Below are 19,671 nucleotides of genomic sequence, written 5' to 3'. Positions count from 1 at the left end.
AAGTGGGGCTGAAGCAAGGCCAGGTCTTGGAGGCCTTCCCTGACACTCAGCAGGCTTTGTCAGCTCAGGGATCCGAGGGAAGCCGAGCTCAGCAAGCTCTTGTCCATCCTCAGGTGGATAACTTGGGGCAAGCAGACGACAGCCCAGATGGTGTTAAAGCACTGCTTGGGAAGGGTAGGCCATGTATTGAGAGAGTGGCAGCAATGCGCTACAGTGACCCTCAGCTCTGCTGCCCCAATCACACCGCAGGACCAGCCTGGAGCAGGGGCCTCAAGACACAGTTCCTGCCCACCTTACCAAGGGCCTACTACTGTGCTGACCTAGGGGAATCACCAGGTTAATGATGAAACACACTGGATCACCATCTTGAGATGGAAAACAAAGCAAAACCAAAAACAGGATGCCATTTTGGTTTTGCCCATTGGTTTTAATTCAGATGATGGCAATGAACACACAAGAAGCCTGTCAACACTGGAATGCAGGAATATTAAGCTGCTGCACTGAATGCTTACCCCCAAACAACACAAATCTGCAGGCGGTCTCTCCTGTTCAAGCTGGTGTGGAAGAATGGGAGATTTTCTATCTGTAGCAGGTGGTGGACTGGAAAGCAAGGGAGAAAGACTTTCACACACACAAGCAGAGAGTGGACGCCAACACGCTGACCGGGCCACTACTGTGCACTCGTGCTGGGCTGCGGCTGCTCCGGCTGCTGCTTGTGCGCCTTCTTCTTCCTCTTCTGTTTGGAGAGGCAACTCAACGCAGACTCCCCACACTTGGGGGCAGACACGAAGAGGGGCAGCCTGCCGGACTGTGTGGGGTACTTGGTCTTCAGCTCCTCCTTGAACAGGGGCTGCGAGAGCAGGTGGCGCAGCTCCCTCTTGAGGACCTTCATCTGCTTTTGCCGCCGCCGCTCTTCTTGCTGGTCAGCCTTTCCTCCTTGAGGCACAATACACAGAGACCACATTTGCTCTGTGCCATAGAAATGTTTTGCTTCCCTCAATGGATAACACAAAACTATTCTAGAATTGCAGCAGGCACGGAGGCAGGTTCAGAGGCTCTCTGTGGAAGCTAATGGGGGTTCTAATCAACTAGAGGGGACACACAGGACCACTCTCATTTATTCCTCACAAAGCCCCTTAGACACATGATAGAGTGTCATTTTACAGGCAAGCCAACTCAGGTCTGCCTAAGGCCACAGGACTAACCAGCTGTCAAACCCATCAGACTGTGGGTCTCCCTGCTGCAGCAGGCACCCACTCCCATCATCCCTTTGGGTTCTGATAGGCTTTTACTGCTGCAGACATGCAGTGCTGCTCCCTGGCCTGGCTCTCCCTATCCCTCACCAACTGTGCTGTGACTGCATGATGAGCAGAGGTGGGTTCAGCTGAGGGCGCGGCCTCTGTCTGCATGGGGAAGGGACGCTGGCGCACCCCATCTTTGAACTACCAGTAGGACCTGTCTGCTGGTCTGCCTCCTGGCTTCCATGCCAAGCAGACACCGTCTGCCTCTGATTCTGGCAGCAGCAGGGCCAAGCTGCACACTTGGTGGGGTGGGAGATGGCCTGGACCTCCCTGTGCTGTTTGTTGCTGGTTCTAGCCCTTACACTCAGGACCTTTCCCACACAGGGGCCATGCACATCCACTGCTGATTCCGTAGCTGCTGACCCTTGCCCACTGTAGGAGCTCAGGAAATGCTGGCAGCAAAGCTCTTTTCCTACAGACCTTCTGTCCATGAATCCCTAGTTCCCAAACGTGAGAGCTGCAGAAGACTGAATGAGAGGACAATATGGAAAGCAGGTACTGTAGTAACCATGGTTACAAATACCTTGATGTGAGCCAGGTGCAGCTATAAGCACTTTGGGCTTCTGAACGCATCTTCACAGCAGGCCCATGAGCAGGGAGGTGATTATCTGTGCTTGACAGATATGGACACTGAGCCTCCCTCAGTCCCCACCAGCCCAAGGCTTACCCTTATACATGTCTTCTTCCAGCTCAATCTCCAGGGCAGCCGCTGCCTGTTCAATCCACGAGTTGTGCAGACAAGCCTGGAAGTTCCGGTATTCAGCTTTCTCAATCTGTCTAGCTAGACGAATCCGCTCCTGGGGAAAGAAACAGTCTCACGGAGTGTTTAGGCCTCTTTAAGGCAGGCTCACTAAAGCCGCACTTAATAAACGGTCACCAAACACAGCTCAGCAACCATGGGGCAGCATCTGGCTTTCATTAGAAAATGAAAGTCCGGCAGCAGTCAAAACGGGTGTGAGCACACATGTGGTCGCAAGAACCAGAGTTTGGGCCCGGTGCTACAGGTCAACAGGCTAATATTATACCTCCAAGCACTGGAACCCCATATGGGCACTGGTTCATGTGCCAGCTGCTCCACTTCCCATCAGCCCCTAGCTTGTGGCCTGGGAAAGTAGTAGAGGATAGCCCAAAGCCTTGGGACCCTGCACCCACGTGGGGATCTGGAAGAAGTTCCTGGCTTCGGATCAGCTTAGCTCCAACCACTGTAGCCATGTGGGGAGTAAATTAGTGGATGGGAGATCTCTCTCTCCTTCTCTCTGGAAAATCTGCCTTTCCAATAAAAATAAAATCTTATTTAAAAAAAAAAAAGAAAGAAAGAAAAAGTGAATTTTCCTATAGCTGCCCTGGTTTGAGTATCAGATGTCCACAGTGATCTCTCTCCCAGATGCCACAGCTGGCTATCACTTCTAAGCGAGATTAAACATCCCACACCCATGCTATGGGATGTGGACATTTAGATATAGCAACAGGATGCCTCAAAGAAACAGGAAAGACCTTGCGACGTGGGAAAAGGAACCACTGCGAGGCAGGCCGGCCCCTTTTGCACCTGCACCTCTACCACACTTGCCACAGAGCTAGCACGTTTTTTTCAAGCCAAAGGAGCCAACAGTTTGAAGTATCCCAAGCTTTCCCTCCCTCACTTCCTGTAACTCCAGCCCCTGAGGTACTGAATAAGGTTCACCTCCTCCCAATGGAACTGCAGGCCTTCCAGTCCCACAGTGCTCCATTTGCGCCTGAACTTAGCACAGCGTGGCCTGCTCCCAAACTGTGAACTGGGGAGAACGCACCCTGTCCCTGCTTCTGTCTCTGACACATCGTGGCTCACAATAAGCACTGTGCACTTGGAAAATGGCTGCTAAGGAAAATCAATCCAGAATTGGTGCTGCATGTTTCAGGGATGTGCCAACCCTTTGGCGCCCACCTCAGAGACCCAGGAGCCCTCAGCCCACAGCTCTGAGCAGTGGCCCAGGCAGCTGTGCTCACAGCACTATCCAATGGGGAGGGGGTGAAGAAACAGCAGGGGACAAAACGCCTCACCTTTACTCATTCCCCCTTTATCATTTCTCCACACGCAGTACTTGCAACCCCTTTTCGTAACTCCCCGTGCAGCCGCGGGCAGACCTCCTCATTTCCCCTCGCTTGTGCCAGGTTACACTGCTGGGCCTCACAGCACAAGCCCCACATGAGCAATGGGTGTTAACTTTTTTTTTCACCTTGACCACATCCATGTACTTGGTCTGCACGGGGAACAGGGGGATGTCTTCCTCTTTCTTGAGAGTTTTGTAGATCTTCTTAAAGTTGGTCACATCCTCAGGCCCTATCAGCATCAGGCTGAGGCCTTCACTAGCGGCACGCGCCGTTCGACCACTTCGGTGGACATAAATCTCCGAGGTGCGAGGGACCTGCCGGGGGTGAACTGAGAGGTCAACACATCGCCACCGCTCTTACCCCAGGGCTACATCCAAAGTGGCCTTCTTCCTTCCTAGCTGGGCAGGTAGAAACCTCCCTGGAATCCTGAAGGACCAGTCCCCGTTCCTCATCCCATACTCCGCCCACTCAGGTCCTTGTGTCCACACAGCTAGACGGCGGTGGTCACTCACCTGGTCACTAGTCCCTTGCACTCCTCCTGCCTTATCTCAAAGCTGCCAGTGAGTGTCATCTTCCCGGTCTAGCTAAATAGACACCACTGGCTCTCAGTAACTCAAGGTGTGACAGTGGTGGCCATAGCAAGCATCATGGAATGACTGTCCTGGGCCACACACCTGTAAGTATTCTGCACATATTTTCTCATTTATTCTTCACAATACAAAGATGAAATGGATGCTTAGATAAAGCACATTTTATAGACTAGGGAACTAAAAACAGGACATCATATAAACTAGGAAATCGAAACAGTTACATCTCCCCCCAGGTACCCAACCAAGTAGTCAAGTCAGGAAACAAAAGCCACAGTCCTGCTGAAGAAACCGTGCGAGCCCGGCTCCACTGGCTTCCTTCTGACAGGAATGAGATGTGCAGCATTCCAAGGAGCCACCACAAGCTGCTCACATGGTTGTTGAAATGCGATCCATTTGCAGTCCTTCCCTTACAGGATGAAGGCCCACCTTCTCAATCAGATGCCCAGGCTTTCAGTGACCTGCCCCCACCTTCTCCTTCCTGCCCCACATCCCTCTTCTCGCCGAGTCACCTGCCCCCGACACTGCCCGTTCTATATTCTTTCCTCTTCCCTTTTCTATCTCCTATCCAAATCCTCTGCATCCTAAATACTAGGCATCTCCAACAAAGCAGTTTCCAACACCCCAAACTAGCAGTTACCTCTCTCTCTCCCACCGTACTACGAACAATTTCTAGTATCTTCCCCTTTAAAGAATGGCTGTGGTCATCCTCTCCCCTCGATTAGGTTTAGTACTGCTTGGGACCTTCCCATCTGCCACAGGGTGACTCAGCCCCTTCTTTAAAAAGAACAGCAGAGATCTGCAAACCTGGCAATGGGACCGTATTTACAGAGTACATAACACTGGACTAGGTGCTTCCTCAGCACCAGCTAGTGCAGTTCTCACTATAATCTGATTGGGTCATACTATTACTTCCCATCCAGCTCCCTGCTAATGGGCTGGGAAAGCAGTGGATGGTCTAAGTGCTTGGGTCCCTGCAGCCCTATGGGAGAACCAGGAGTAGCTCCTGACTCCTGGCTGTGGCAGGGCCCAGCCCTGGTTATTATAGCCATTTGTGGCGTGAATTGGCAGATGGAAGACTTCTCTGTGAAGTCTGCCTTTCAAATAAAAGAACAGAAAAGAAGGAAGGAGGGAGGGAAAGAAGAAACCATGACAATGAAATCAAACATGCCCCAAGTAACCATCTAGGAAACAGCAGATAAGTGATTCAAGCTCAGCTGCCTTGTTCTGGAATAATCCTCCCAGCCTCAACTCTACCCTGCTATTTATTAGGTATATATATTATGAAAATTACTGTTACTATGAACAACAACATTTAATAAATGGTCACAACGTGCTGGCTGGCTTCCTAAAATCTTTGTGTGGATTATGTTATTTTATCCTGGTAAGAATCCTAAGAAATAGTTACTATACTAACTGCAGGGGATTTGGGACCAATAATTCCTCCTCTTCCTTGCTTTAAGAATTTCCCACACAGCACAGGAAGACACCAGCAAACTCCCTACCTGGTAATGGATGACATGCTGGACCTTAGGAATATCCAGACCCCGAGCAGCCACATCTGTTGCCAACAGAACACAGCTGTAGTAAAGAGAGAAATCTCATTAGGAACTCCAACAGCTATCATGAATCACTCTTACCAGCTGCTGAGCACTATAAGTGCTATGATAACAAGATAACCCTATTATCTTCTTTCTGTCTGTAGAGACCGAGGCTCAGAGATGAGCTCCCCAAGATATGTACATGAAATGAGATGCTCTGAAGTGACGGAAGACTCCTCCCTGTGCTGGACTAAGTGAGGTGAAACACTGTGGATCAGCGATCTCCACTGCTCCCTCCCGCGCGCTCCCCTCTGGTCGGTCACAGAGGCCCTGCCTGAGTTCTCGTGCTCTTCCCTCCCAGCCTTCAGGTCTTAAAGCATCTTCCCACATGACTCCCTCCATGACCTTCTTCAGCTCTCTGATCCAATCCACCTTGACAGGCAAACCTCCTGAACCACATGTGCCCAGTCTCATTTCCCCGGCTGCTACTCAGCTTACTCCATGGCACTCCATGACACCTGATACGTTATAGACTTTGGAATATATTATTTTCTTCCACTAGAAGCTAAGCTCTGCAACAGCAAGGACTCTGCATTATTCACTTATGCTAACAATGCCTAGAATATTCGTCAGTTCGTAATAAGCATAGGATAAACACAAGTGATGTTCCTTTACATACGGCTCCAGGAGAGTGAGAAGCACTTATACACTGTGCCTGTCTTTTTCTTTCTGTACCTGAATTATGTCACTAATGTGACATCACCTTCTAACTACATTTCAATGTTAGCAGAACTCAATAAATGTGTATTTCTAAAGTGCCAGCATAAGGCTTAATCTATTAAGAGTTCAAAAATTTGTGGTACTGATTAGGCACTGTGACTATTCCTCAATATTACGGAAGCCTCTGTAGGGCATTATAGTAAACACATCTGCTAAATGAGGGCGACACTGGAAAATGGAGGTTTAGGGGTGCCTGCTATCTACCGTAAAGTCCCTACAACAGAAGGCAACTTGTGCCTCCCAACACACACACTTACAGACACGTGGCTAAAGGCTTGGCCTCTGGAGCCAGGCCTGACTTACTCTTCCAGACGGGCGAACTGCTCCAGGTTCCGGAGCCTCTGCTTCTGGTGCATGCAGGCGTGCAGCGTCAGCGGCATGATGTCCAGGACTTTGAGCAGCCCGGAGAGCCGCTTGATGCAGGAGATGCTATTGGCAAACACCAGGCTCCGGCCCGGGTACTGCATCAGGAAGTAGTAGAGGTACAAGTCTTTCTCGTCAGTCTCACAGTGGATCTTTGTCTCCGTCAGGGTCTCCACCGTGCCCTCGTTCCTTGTGAGGTCGATGACCTTTGGCTTACCCCTCATGCCAACCCTCTGCACGAGGAGGTCAAGCTTGGCAGTCTTGTCTATTTTCTTAGTGTGCTTCTTATGAAGGAGTCGGGCGGGTGGCTGATGCACCAGGGTCAATGTAGCCGAAAACACCAGGGTCTGTCTCTGTGGGTTGTACTGCGTGTCATTCAGCATCTCCAGCAGCTGGGAGAGCTCAGCAAAATGGCCCTTTTCCACCATTCGGTCAGCCTCATCCACGACCAGGCACCTGTGGACCCCCACAGACCCACAGCAATGGCTGTCAGAGGAATAGCAACACGTCCTACCCCACCCCAGCCACACCCTCAAGAGCACACCTGTAGGCATCCTACCCCCATGGCTAGGGCCCCAAGCGTACTTGGCTTTAAGGCCAGGCACTGAACAAAACTGCCCATGGTACTGTGTGAAAGCAGAACAAACTGCACACACCACAAGAGGAGCCCGGGCTTGTTTCAGAACCGGGGGTGGGAAGAGGCACCATTTCTCACCTGAGCTGCCGAAGGTTGCTTAAATGGGGGTGCCTTTCTTTAATCAGCTCCCACAGCCTGCCTGGTGTGGCGACCACAATCTCTGGCCGGCGGGTCAGCATCCTCTGCTGCTTCTGCGTGGACATTCCACCAACCAAAATGGCAGTTTTAATTCCTACGGGAAAGAAAACAGGATTCCCATTGAATCTGGCTATTTTGCTTCTTATTTGGTTAATCCAGGTAGTCCTAGATTAGCATATCCACAATCACAGGGATGCTGACACGGCAGGCCTGGCTGGACCACTGGTACCATGGCTAGACAGCTTATCAAATATTCCATCATCTGGGCCCTGTCCACTTCTCCAACCACATTTCTTTCTCCTCTCTCCCCGCTACACCCACACAGCTCAGCCCCCAGGCTCTGAGAAAACTGAGCAGAGGCAGACAGCAGGGCTGGGAAGGACGTTATATGCTCTCCCAGAAAGGCCTTTCCGTCCTCCTCACAGTTCATCTGACTCTCCTCAGCTGCTCTGGTGGTGGAAGGCTTCCCACAGCACCAGGGTGAACAGGAACAACAGGATCATACCTGTAAAGTGCCTAGCACATCCTAAGAACTTCATGAAATATTGCATTTATTACAAAACTAAAATGCCCACTGTTTTCCTAAAAGGAATTCCCAGGAGAATTAAGTTCTACTGCCTTAACGCTGCAGACCTTAGGAGTCACTAGTAAACATGCCTGACCGTGTGGACCGGATGATCTCGGCTACAACTTCCAGCTGTACTCAACCGGACCTTTGTACACAACAGCAGGCAGGGAGAGTGTGGAAGCAACAGGTACACTGGACGTCCACTGGATGCAATAAATTAACTTACTTCCCACATGTCTGAAATGGCACCAGCCAAGTACCACCCTTGGGGGAACTGAGGAAATACCTCAGATTGAGAGACTTTCTGCAGGGCTCACTACACCAGCCAACACCAAGCACTCCCTGGGAGGACAGGCACCACCTCCGGCAGTTAGGAATTAGGCAGTGCCTGTGCAACAGAGCACACCTCACCTGTGAACTTGGCCACGGCATCAATGTGCTGTTTGACCTGCACAGCCAGCTCTCGAGTGGGAGTCAGAACCAGGCCAAGCAGGGGGCGCTCTGGACGTGCCTTCCATTCCTGCTGGAACTTCCCGCTCTGCTCTTCATCAAGCTGCTCCTCCTCATCCTCATTCTGGGTGGAGCCCAGTTTCTCCTGGATCAAGGATGAAGGCCCTTCCCCAGCGTCATCGTCACAGAGCAGTGGGGTCTGGGCCGAGACGCTGGATCCGGGCCTGACTCCCACCTCAGCCCCAGCAGGCTGGGCTTCTCCCTCCAGCCCAGGCTCAGCTGCCAACTCGCTTGGGGATCCAGCCTCGGCTTCCATGGTGGTTCCGGTCTCGCTGGGTGGCATCCCACCATTATTTGCAACGGGGGTAGGATTTCCCTTCTGCCACTGCAACACTGCGTGAATCATGGGGATGGCAAAGGCAAGAGTTTTCCCACTTCCTGGAAAATAAACAAGCAGTGTGAATCCACAAATGTGCATTACTTTCATCTGAAATTGTTTCTTTTGCACACAATAAGGGACCCTTACATGACAAAGCACCACCTCTGCCAACCCAGAACCACTGCACTGTGCACAGGTTACCCTAGAGCAACAGAAAGAACCTAGAATAAGGAGCCCCAGGAAAAATCCAAGAGACTGGCATTGAGATCTGGCAACACGAGTTGATGAAACGTAAACTTCCACGCAAGGGGTTGGGGCTGTAGTACCCACTCCCTGTGACACTGGCATCCCATAAGGGAGCCAGTCTGTGTCCCAGCTGTTTTACAGATCCCTCTTCCTGCGAATGGCCTGGGGAAAGCAGCAGAAGATGGGTCAAGAACCTGGGCCCCAGCCACCCATGTGGGAGACTAGGAAAAAGCTGCTGTGTATTGTTTCTTCACAACAAAACCCCACACAAAATGGAGCTGGCACCATGGCATAGTGGGCTAAACCTCACCTATGGTATGACTACCCATATGGGAAATGGTTCATATCCTAGCTGCTCCACTTCCAACCCGGCTCCCTGTTTATAGCCTGGAAAAGCAGGGGAGTTTTTGGGCTCCTGCATCCACGTGGGAGACATGGCAAAGCTCCTGATTTTGGATTGGCTCAGCTCTAGCCGTTGCAACTATTTGGGAAACAAACCAGCATTCAGACCCCTCTCTTTCTCTAACTCTTTCAAACAAAAACAAAATAATTATTTTTTTTAAAGATTTATTTTTTATTTTCATTACAAAGTCAGATATACAGAGAAGAGGAGACAGAGAGGAAGATCTTCGTCTGATGATTCACTTCCCAAGTGAGCGCAACGGCTGATACTGTGTCAATCCAAAGCCAGGAACCAGGAACCTCTTCCGGGTCTCCCACGTGGGTGCAGGGTCCCAAGGCCTTGGGCCGTCCTCGACTGCTTTCCCAGCCCACAAGCAGGGAGCTGGATGGGAGGTGGAGCTGCTGGGATTAAAACCGGCCCCCATATGGGATCCCGGGGCTTTCAAGGCGAGGACTTTAGCTGCTAGGCCATGGCGCTGGGCCCCTGACAAGGTCTTTGGTTCAGGTAGCCAAGGACGGGGGCTGCAGGCTGTAGATGACAGCCCAAACTCACTTCACCTGGGCAGTCAGAATAACAAGACATCCGGGTTGAGAATTTAAACACAGTCCCAGGGGCTGGGGCTGTGGTATGGAAGGTTAAGGCGTCTCCTAGAGCTTATACAGCGCTGCTCCACCTCCAGCCAGCTCCCAGGCAATGTGGGAACATGCCAGAGCATGGCCCAAGTGCTTGGGTCCCTGGCTACATGGCAGACCTGGAAGACGATTCCAGTTCTTGGCTTTGGTCTTGGCCAGCCCTGGCTGTTGCAGCCACTTGGGGAATGAACTAGTAGGTGAAAGATCTTTCTCTTTCTCTGCTTTACAAAAAAATCTTAAAAAACAAACAAAATACTTTCAAAGTAATAACGTCACAGCAGAAGGCAACAGGTGTCCTCTGGAGGAGAAATCATTATTACCTCAAAAGGCAGCCTCCGAGCCACAGTCCTGCCCCTGTAGGCACCTGGGCGTGACCTCGGGGACAAAGCCTTCTCCGTGCCTGTCAGCTCCCAAGAGAGGGAGAAAGAGAGGGTTTATTTTGGTGCACTTTCCTAAACCCAAAGCAATCACTGAATTGACACAGGATCAGCACTCACTTCAGATCTCACCTTTTTTTTTTTTTTAAGATTTATTTTTATTACAAAGTCAGATATACAGAGAGGAGGAGAGACAGAGAGGAAGACCTTCCATCCGATGTTTCACTCCCCAAGTGAGCCGCAACGGGCCGGTACGCGCCGATCCGATGCCGGGAACCAGGAACCTCCTCCAGGTCTCCCACGCAGGTGCAGGGTCCCAAAGCCTTGGGCTGTCCTCGACTGCTTTCCCAGGCCACAAGCAGGGAGCTGGGTGGAGCTGCCGGGATTAGAACCGGCGCCCATATGGGATCCCGGGGCGTTCAAGGCGAGGACTTTAGCCGCTAGGCCACGCCACCGGGCCCCAGATCTCACCTTTTTAACAGGGATGCTCACCCTGTACCTGTGAATACATATTTGGTGTTTGCTTCTACTTCCTGGCAGAGCTCTGGAAACCTCTGTAACTTCCTGAGTGATGGGGTGATCAGATCATCATCTATTATACAAGGTAACCTGGTCCTGGGTTCCCAATACCAGATTTTTAAAAAACCTTTAAAATTTCACAAGTATTAACTATCTTTTGGTATGTTAACTAGTTGGTTGGTTGCTAAAGCACTACCCATTTCACTGGAGGGTTGGAACTTTGATTTTCTGCCTCCCTGCTAAGCTGCAGGGAGGAAAGAAGAGCTGGAATTCTGGCCCCATCAACGATGGCCAAGGACTCAATCACCATCGGTCATGCCCACATGTGCGAGCACCACAAAGAGCCTCCAGAGGGTCACTTTCCAGGCTGTGAACATGTCCAGACCCCACACCATGTCTCCCCTCACCCAGTATCTGCCCTGTGCGTCTCTTCCCTTTGTTCCCAAGTTACGTCATCAACAGTAAACCATCATTAACAATCACTATTTCTTTTTAAAATTCATCTATTTCTTTTTAAGTCAAGCGTTACAGAGAGACTGAGACAGAGACCTTCCACTCTCTGCTCATTCCCCGGACAGCCAGGGAGGGGCCAGACCAAAGCCAAGGGCTTCATCTAGGTCTTCCATGTGGGTGGCAGGGGACCAAACATTTGGGTGATCTTCTGTTGGTTTTCTCAGCCTATAATGGGGAGCTGGGTTGGAAGCGGAGCCACCAGGACACAAACCGGTCCCCACATAGGATGCTTGTATTGCAGTTGGTGGCTTTACGTGTCACACCACAGCACTAACCCCATTATAACAAACTGCCTAACCTTAGGAGGCAACATTGGTCAGATCTGCAGGTAAGACCATCAGAGGCACAGGGCCTGGGACTCTGGATCAGCAGCTGAAATGGGGGCACTCCTGTGGGATGGAGCCTGTAACCTGTGTAAGTAGTGTCAGAACTGTAGACGCCTTGACTGTTGTCCAGAAGGCTGGAAAACCAGGGACGAACAGTCACCTCGCACCAGAGTCCAGCTAGACTCCTCACAACGAAGCCTTTCCAGGACTTGCATCTCTTCCTTACACCGACCAAGCTGAGCACCAACCTCTCACAAGCGCTCGTCTTGGCCCTACTTCACTCCTGTGGAGCTGTCCATAGCTCAGGAACAGCCCACACCAGAACGCCTGCCCCTGACCGCAAACACTTCACTCAACAATTCCACCCTCAGTGGGCCACCTGGCCTTTCGGCAGCTACAGGCTCAATCTGGCAGCAGCCTATGTCGGCCAGAGGCCCTTACCTGTCTCTGCAGCCCCCAGGACGTCCAGCTTGTCGCGGATGGCAGGTGCCAGGGTCAGCGCTTGGATGGGGGTGGGTGCAGAGAAGCCGAGAAAGCTGAGTGCCCGCAGAACTGGCTTGGGCACAAACAGGTCCTTCCATGCTGACACGTCTGCCTTGTGGTCGTGCGCCTCGGCCACCCACGTCTTGGCCTTTTTGGGTCCCTTGGGGCCAGTGCTCTGGGAAGGCGCCAGCTGGGGGCTCCCTTTCTTTGTCTTCTTTTTCGGGAGAGTGTGGGAAAGGCTTTCTGCTTGGGGCTCAGGTCGGCCGCCACCGCCTGCTTGGCACTCCTCCTCGGGCTCGGCCTCCTGGGCTTGGAGCTCTTGCTGGGCGCTGGCTCCTTCAGGGACTATACCCTTACTCCTCTTCAGCTTGATCTTCTTCTTCGGGGAGCTCGAGTCACCTTCCTCCTCTTGGGACACGGCCCGCGCCTTTCTCTTCCTGGGCTCGTCCTTTGAGAAGAGACTGCTGGGGTTCCTGGCCGGGGAGACCAGTCGGTAATCTGTGAGCTCCTCGAAGCACACCAAGTCGTCCATCTGGCCATCGGCAAAGAGGCTGGGGTCAATCTTCACCTGCTTCCACTTCCCCACCACTTTGATCCCCTTTGTCTGAAACTTGATATAGCTAGAGGGCTTCGGGCTCGACTTTTTCAACTTCATGGTTCCTGGGGAGGAAAAAAAGGTGGAGAGAAATGCTCCATGAGGCTCATGGATGGAGAGGGGTGAGACCGTGAGGAGAAAGATGCTCCATGCCGTCTGTCCAGTCCGTGCAAAGAATGGCATTCCCACCTGGATGAGGTCAAACAGGGAAAGCAATGCGCCCACCGACCAGGCAGAAAGGTCCAGGAGGGGGCGGGCACCGGAGCTGGCCTCGGTGTGGACTGCAGATCCGATACCCTCGGGGTGAGGCGCTCGGTGTGCCCCCCACTCAGTGCTCTACCAGAGCAGGGGAGGGAACTCGGGGAGACTGGAAGTTTGACGCAAATATTTTCCTAGAGATTTTCTTTTGTCGGGGGGCTTAAGGGTCCCCCCCGGCCTTTGCCAAAGGGTTTTCATTACCCTTCCGTCAGCGACCCAAAGACCAGGTAGGCCCACCTCGTTCGGGTGGGACACCCGAACATTCTCCACTTGGAGAAAAGTCCCCCAAGACAGCTCGGTTCCGACCCGGCCCCGCCATCGGCTGGTTCCGGCCCTCCGGTGAGCCGTGGGGCTCAGCTGGTCCCCCCACCAAACGCGGGACAAGGTGGGTTCGGGCCCCGGCGACGCGCTACGCCACCAAGAAAAAGTGACGCAGGCCAAAAATCACTCCTCATGGCGCCGCCGCCGCCACAGACCGCGGGCGCGAGGAGGCCGGCGGCGACCGCCCACGGCCGGCAGGGCTCCGTGCTGGAGGCGCCGGGGCCGACCCGCACTCTCCGCTCCTCCGAGGACCCCGGGGCGCCCGAGCCGGGACGCGGGGCGCGGGCAGCCGGACACAGGCGCCTGGGTCGGATCCGGGACGGGACCCAGCCTCCCCTCGGCCCAGGGCCCGACCCCGGCCCGGATCTCACCGAGCGGAGTCGGCGACGCCGCGCCTCCTGAGCCACCGCCGTCTCTCAGCCGCCGAGCCCCCTCAGCCGCCTCAGCCGCCTCAGCCGCCGCCGCCGCCGTCTCTCAGCCTCCCAGCTGCAGCGCACGCCGCAGTTCCGGGGTGGAGCCTCCACGCCGGTCCCGGGAAGGAAGTCCTGCCCCCGGGCGTGAATTCCGCAGTCCGATTGGCTCCTCGCGGAACTTGGCAGTCCAGCGCGGAAGCGGGGGCGGTGCTTGTGTTCTGCTGGGTTGTCGGGGCGCGCAGTGAACGGATCGCCGCCTGCCAGAGATGCTGGTCTGTTTTCAGTGCAGTAGCTGTGTACGTAGGGAGGACCCTGTGTCCGCCTGAAGCATTTTTAGGGGTGGACGCCTCGCCTGTTGCACGAATCTGCCCGACTCCAGGCTCCCGATTTAATGACTGAACCACATGGGCTCCTTGGTTAGGTGTGGAGGAATCAGTGTCACAGGTACCCCAGGACCACTAGGGAAGACTTCTGAATTAGACGTTTTTTTGGGGTCTGCTGACCTTGGGGTGAGCAAAGAACAGCGGCAGGCTTGGGTCACGGGACCGCCCTGGCCTCGGCCTGTGCAGAGCTTGCCTTGTTCCTGGGGAGACTTCACATTCTGTTCCCACTGGTGCCCGAAGAGGTCTGTTGACCAGGGTCGAGCCGTGGGCTGTGCTGGTGTGAGGAGCAAGGCTGTCTGGGTTAAGTCTTACTCCCTGGGGAGGTGCCGGGCTGGCTTTAGTCGGTGGGAGTCGGGGAGGCCTCTGGTGGGGGGGGAGACGGAGGTGGGGGGACGGTCATCTGTGTGGGGTTCTCCAGTGGCACAGCCAGCAGGATATACGTGTGTGATCTAGTTAGAGCAGTGGGAGCTAGGTACTTTCCCCCGCTCCTCTTAATATTTTCCATTTAAAATAGCTATTTTTTAAAAATGTGTTGAAACGTGGAGCAATAGAGACAGGAATGCAGAGAGATTTTCCATGTTAGCTCACTCCCCAAATGGCCGCAGCAGCCAGGGCCGAGCCGGCCCAATGTCGGTTGGTCTCTCACATGGGTTTCAGGGTCCTAAGCAGTTAGGCCATCTGCTGCTTTCCCTGGCACATTAAGAGGGAGTTGGACAGGACACAGAGCAGCCAGGGCACACTCGACTGGCACTCCAGTATGGGACGATGATGTCATAGGCAGTGGCATAACCCACTGCACTACACCAACCCCAAAATAGTGATTTTCTAGATAAAGGTATGTAACAATTTCATTTTTACAACATAGGTTTTCTTTTTCTCAGTTGAGAAAATTGAGTAAATCAGGGGAGAGTCCCAGCTGCCTAGAGGTGCCTGTATAATCTTCCATTGCCAGTGACTAGAAGGCTTGAGCTTAGCAATGAGTAGGGGCTGGTGTGATGGCTCAATTGGCTAATCCTCTACCTGCAAGCACCAACATTCCATATGGGCACCGGTTCGTGTCCCTGCTGTTCCACTTACCATCCACCTCCCTGTTATAGCTTGGAAAAGCAGCAAAGGATGGCCTGAGTACTTGGGAACCTGTACCCTTGTAGGAGACTGGGAAGAGACTCCTGCTCCCAACTTCAGATCAGCTCAGCTCCAGCTGTTGTGGCCATTTGGGGAGTGAACCAGTGGTTGGAAGATCTTTCTTGCTGTCCGTATCTCTGTAAAAAAAAAATCTGCCTTTCCAATAAAAATAAATGAATTTTAAGTATATACATATGAATAAAGAAATGGGCAGGTGCGATTTCCATAAAGAGAAAGTGTGAGAGGACATGGAGTTTGCATCAAGAACTCCCTGAAACAAAGGGATTTGCCTCGCCAGGACATGCAGGTAAGTTGGCTGGATTGAAACCAGAAATGGGTAAGGCAGCCGCCTCCACGCATCTGTTCACTGGGTCTGAGCAGCTAATCGCCCTCAAGTGGGAGTTGCTCCAAGGAAAACTTATTAACTTGTGGCAAGTGAGTGTCACAGTGTCCTCAAACTCTCCATGAGAGGTTGAGTGAGGAGAGTGCCTGGGAAGGAGAACGGGGACCGTGAGCCCTTCCTGCTTGCAGTAGATACCCTGCTCCCCAAGATGCACAGGAGGGGGAGACGAGGACCCTGCCCTCTCAGTCCAGCCTCTCGGTACTGGCTTGCTTTCTCCCTGGTGCGCTGGGGCCCTCTGAGGACAATGTTGCTGGATAGAATGTCCTGGAACAACCTGTGAATGATAAGCTTAGGCCTGTAAGCTCGCAGGCTGTCTGTGGCTTTTTGCCTCCCCTCCCCCTTTGCCTGACGCGCTTGGCTGATGTTAGCTGTGCCACGCAGCCAAGTGATCCGCTGCTGCTTCTGTGCTGAGAGAACAGCATGACCCTGGGCGAGATGTGATGAGATGTTTGCTGCCACGCCTGACCAGCCACGAGCCCAGAGTGACCTTAGCAGTTCCTGTAACTGCCATCACACTTCCTATCCAGCATTTTTGTGCATTTTATATAGAATATGTATCCAAGAAATGCTGGATTTGGAGAAAATGTGTTGCCGATGAAATACGGTGTCCAGTAGTTATGTTAAGGTGGCAGACCTGAGGATCATTTTTCTCTTCCCAGTATTTCAATTTTGACATAATTATTCTATTTAGCTACACATAATTTATGTCAAAATTTATATAAGTAATGTATGAACATTACGTGATGCTTATTTCCAGCTAATTCTTGTCCCTTCCCCACAATATCATTATGTCTTTGGCATTATGTCATTTTGGCATTTCCTTTTATCATGTGGTAAAAATACTGAACTGAGACACCATAATGCATCCATTGTGTTGCTCACATCCTTGTTCCAAGTTCACACCTACGGAAGTTAGAGCGCCACCCTGTAGCAGCACACCACAAGGGTCTCTGCATGATTGGCAAGCAGCCTTTTCACTCAACAATAAGTGCATCATGCACCGTTCCCCAGGTTAGTATATATAAAGCTGTAACCGGAGGCAGATGCAGGTTATTTAAGGACCTAAAGCTTACATAGTTGGAGACAGGGAGAAATCTTAAAAAGTAAAATAGAATCGCAGTACAAGATGCCAGTGGCACTACAATGTCGCTTCAACCCCTACGGAGTATGGTGGAGGGAAGTCAAAAGCAATGGGATCTTACCACACGCTGCCAAATTACTGGCCTCCGAGCTCGCCCTGCCAGCGGGAATAAGGAGTGGCTCCTCCTGGCCCAAGCCAACCCTGGGTAGTTAGTTACCTACTTTCTGGGGCTGGTAATGGCAACGAGCCCCCCTGGTGCTGTTTCGTCCTCCACCATGAACTCTCCAGGGCCAAGAGCCAATGACCATCGTCCCCAACTTGCCTCTTACACCAATTGTATGAATCACCTGGATTGTGCCAAGCTGACTCCCTGTGTGAGAATGCCAAGGTGAGGTGTAGAGGAGGGGGCCTTTGGCAAAGCAGTTGAGATGCTGCTTGGGCTGCCCGCCTCCCATGTCCTCCCCTTCCCAGCTGCCTGCTCATGAGCACCCTGGGAGGCGGCAGGTAATGGGTGGATCCAGTACCCGGACTCTCACCCACCCCCAACCCAGTGCCCTCCACATGGGAGACCCAGATGGAGCTCCTAGCTTCTGACTTAGTCCTGGCTGGTCTTGGCTGTCGCAGACGTTTGAGGGTTGAACCAGGACATAGGAGATCGTGATTTATCCCATCCACTCCTCTCTCTGTCCCATTCAAATGAATAAATACATTATAGAATAAATTTTTTGCTTTAAAAATGTTTATTTGAAAGCAAGAAAGAGAGCTTCCATCTGCTACTTTCACTCCACACATAGCCACAGGGCTGGGCTGGGCCAGGCTGAAGCCAGGAGCCAAGGACAGGGACCCAAACACTTGGGCCATCTTCCACTACTACAGGTGCTTTAGCAGGGAGGACTAAGTGGAGCAGCCAGTACTTGGATATGAGATGCTAGTGTCACAAATAGAGGCTTAACCCATTGCACCACAACACTGGCTTCCCCACCACCAATATTTTTTTAATGTAAAAGTGGAAGGGTCACAAGGACTTTACCTGTGCTGTTTCTGCAGCAGCTAAAGCCCTGTGCCAGGACCCTGTTCTCACCCAACTATGCCAGTGCACCTGACATGTGAGGCAGTTTGGCTCCAGAGCCTACAGGTGGCGCTGTGGCTTTTCTAGATCCCCCGTTGTGGTTGCCTCCTGGGTGGCAAATTCAGCGTGCCCTCTCCTGGAACTTCAGCAGAGGCCAACTGTCCTGGCCAGCTATTGGCTATGTTTGTACCCATTTGGCTTAAGGCAGTCTGAGCAATTTACATCTCTGTAATGCTGGGCCATGACTGATGGATCAGGCACAGGTAATGTTGAACAATTTTTGTGAATGTAATTGCACATCTTTCTGAATGTGCATGGGTTAGGCATAATTCTCCCGAGGCAACTGAAACTGGAAAACATGGGCATAGGAACTGCCTGATCATCAGGCTTTGATCATAGATCAAAGAGAGGTATTCATGCATATGCTGTTTAATTATTAGTAGCCTGCTAGAAAAGCCCTCTGTTCACTGATTGAGCTCCCTTGCAGGTGTACATGTAAATCACATCTTATTACAGACCCTGCCTCCTTATGCTCACGTGACCCTCAATCTTTTGGTCTTAATACACTTTGGCTGTTGACCATCAGTCACAGTCCACGTGTGTAATTATCAACAATGTGCACCAAGTCCCCTCACTGAAGGACCATGGACATTGGCTGTGTTGCCAGGGATGGCAGTGGCATGGGGTGTGGCAGTGCGAGCAGAATGGTGGCTGCCCCAACATGGAGGAGGCCCTTAGGATCACAAGGGCCCCAGAACATTCTCCACCAAGCCCTGTCATCTGTATAGGCCTTGGGACCATGCAGAGCTGGGGCCTGGGGTGGCTGCTGGGTTCCGGTTAGAGCAAACCTAACTGCCAGCGTCTTCAGTGACCCAGGGAGTGAGTGGAGCCCCCACAGTAGAACCTGTGCATCTGTTTTCGGCCCCTGACCATTGGTCTCAGTTCGCCAGACCGCGATGTGGGAGGAGACGAAGCATCCACTGGGAGGCGCATCCAACTTGAGAAGACTTGATGGTCATATATAGAAGACCTGCAGATAAAATACAAAAAATGCTGTCAAATTCCCCCTTATCCTCTTTTAAAAAGAGGTGAGCTACAGCCAGGCTTTCCAGATGTGAGAAGGTTGCCAACATGTGGCAGTGTTAGAAAAAGAAATGCATGTCTTAGAAATGCCCATTTACTTAGAAAAATATCATAGGAAAGGAATGCCTTCTAGAGGTGACCTTCTTTGAAATGGAGTGGTTAAACCCCTCCCCCACACATACAACAGGAGCCACACACACCTTGCTGCTCTACAGGAATCAGGTAGGCCCTGAAGGAAAAGAGAAAGTTTTGGGCCGGGCTGGTCATGTTCAGAAAGCATCTTCATATCGTACCATTGGTGTGTGTGCGCGCGTGTGAGTGTGTGTGTGTGTTTGAATTTCTCGCCACTTTTGTGGGTGACAGTGCTGGGTACCTGGTCCCCCTGTTCTGACGTGGCTGATAATATGTTAGAAATAGGGAAATGACAAGTGTATGTAATATTTGTGTTAAAATTCATCCGAACTGTTTTCTGAGGAGGTCAAGCTGCTTGAGTGGCACCTGTTGTTTCAGCACTGGCCTGGGGGAGAGAAGGAAGGAGGGAGAACAACTCCAAGCCTGTGAGCTTCCGGGGAGGCAAGACGGGCTGTTTTCCCCTCTGGGTGTGCATTT

General features: G+C 52.1%; 1 protein-coding gene across 1 annotated transcript; it reads right to left on the bottom strand.

Annotated features, from left to right (window-relative positions):
* Positions 1–406: 406 nt before the first annotated feature.
* On the bottom strand, positions 407–13,957 carry DDX24 (DEAD-box helicase 24). Its single transcript, XM_058655260.1, has 9 exons — positions 13,877–13,957; positions 12,290–12,991; positions 8,415–8,891; positions 7,376–7,529; positions 6,601–7,116; positions 5,482–5,557; positions 3,515–3,703; positions 1,969–2,098; positions 407–936 (listed from the first exon to the last, which is right to left on the bottom strand). The coding sequence occupies exons 2-9, from the start codon at positions 12,984–12,986 to the stop codon at positions 671–673; spliced, it is 2,505 nt and encodes an 834-aa protein (XP_058511243.1). The 5' UTR covers positions 12,987–12,991; positions 13,877–13,957; the 3' UTR covers positions 407–670.
* Between the last annotated feature and the right edge of the window lie 5,714 nt (positions 13,958–19,671).

The sequence above is a fragment of the Ochotona princeps genome, chromosome 26 (assembly GCF_030435755.1).
Source record: "Ochotona princeps isolate mOchPri1 chromosome 26, mOchPri1.hap1, whole genome shotgun sequence".
Lineage (NCBI taxonomy): Eukaryota > Metazoa > Chordata > Mammalia > Lagomorpha > Ochotonidae > Ochotona > Ochotona princeps.
Note: the sequence above shows the minus strand (reverse complement) of the source record. Positions and strands in the feature narration are given on the sequence as shown.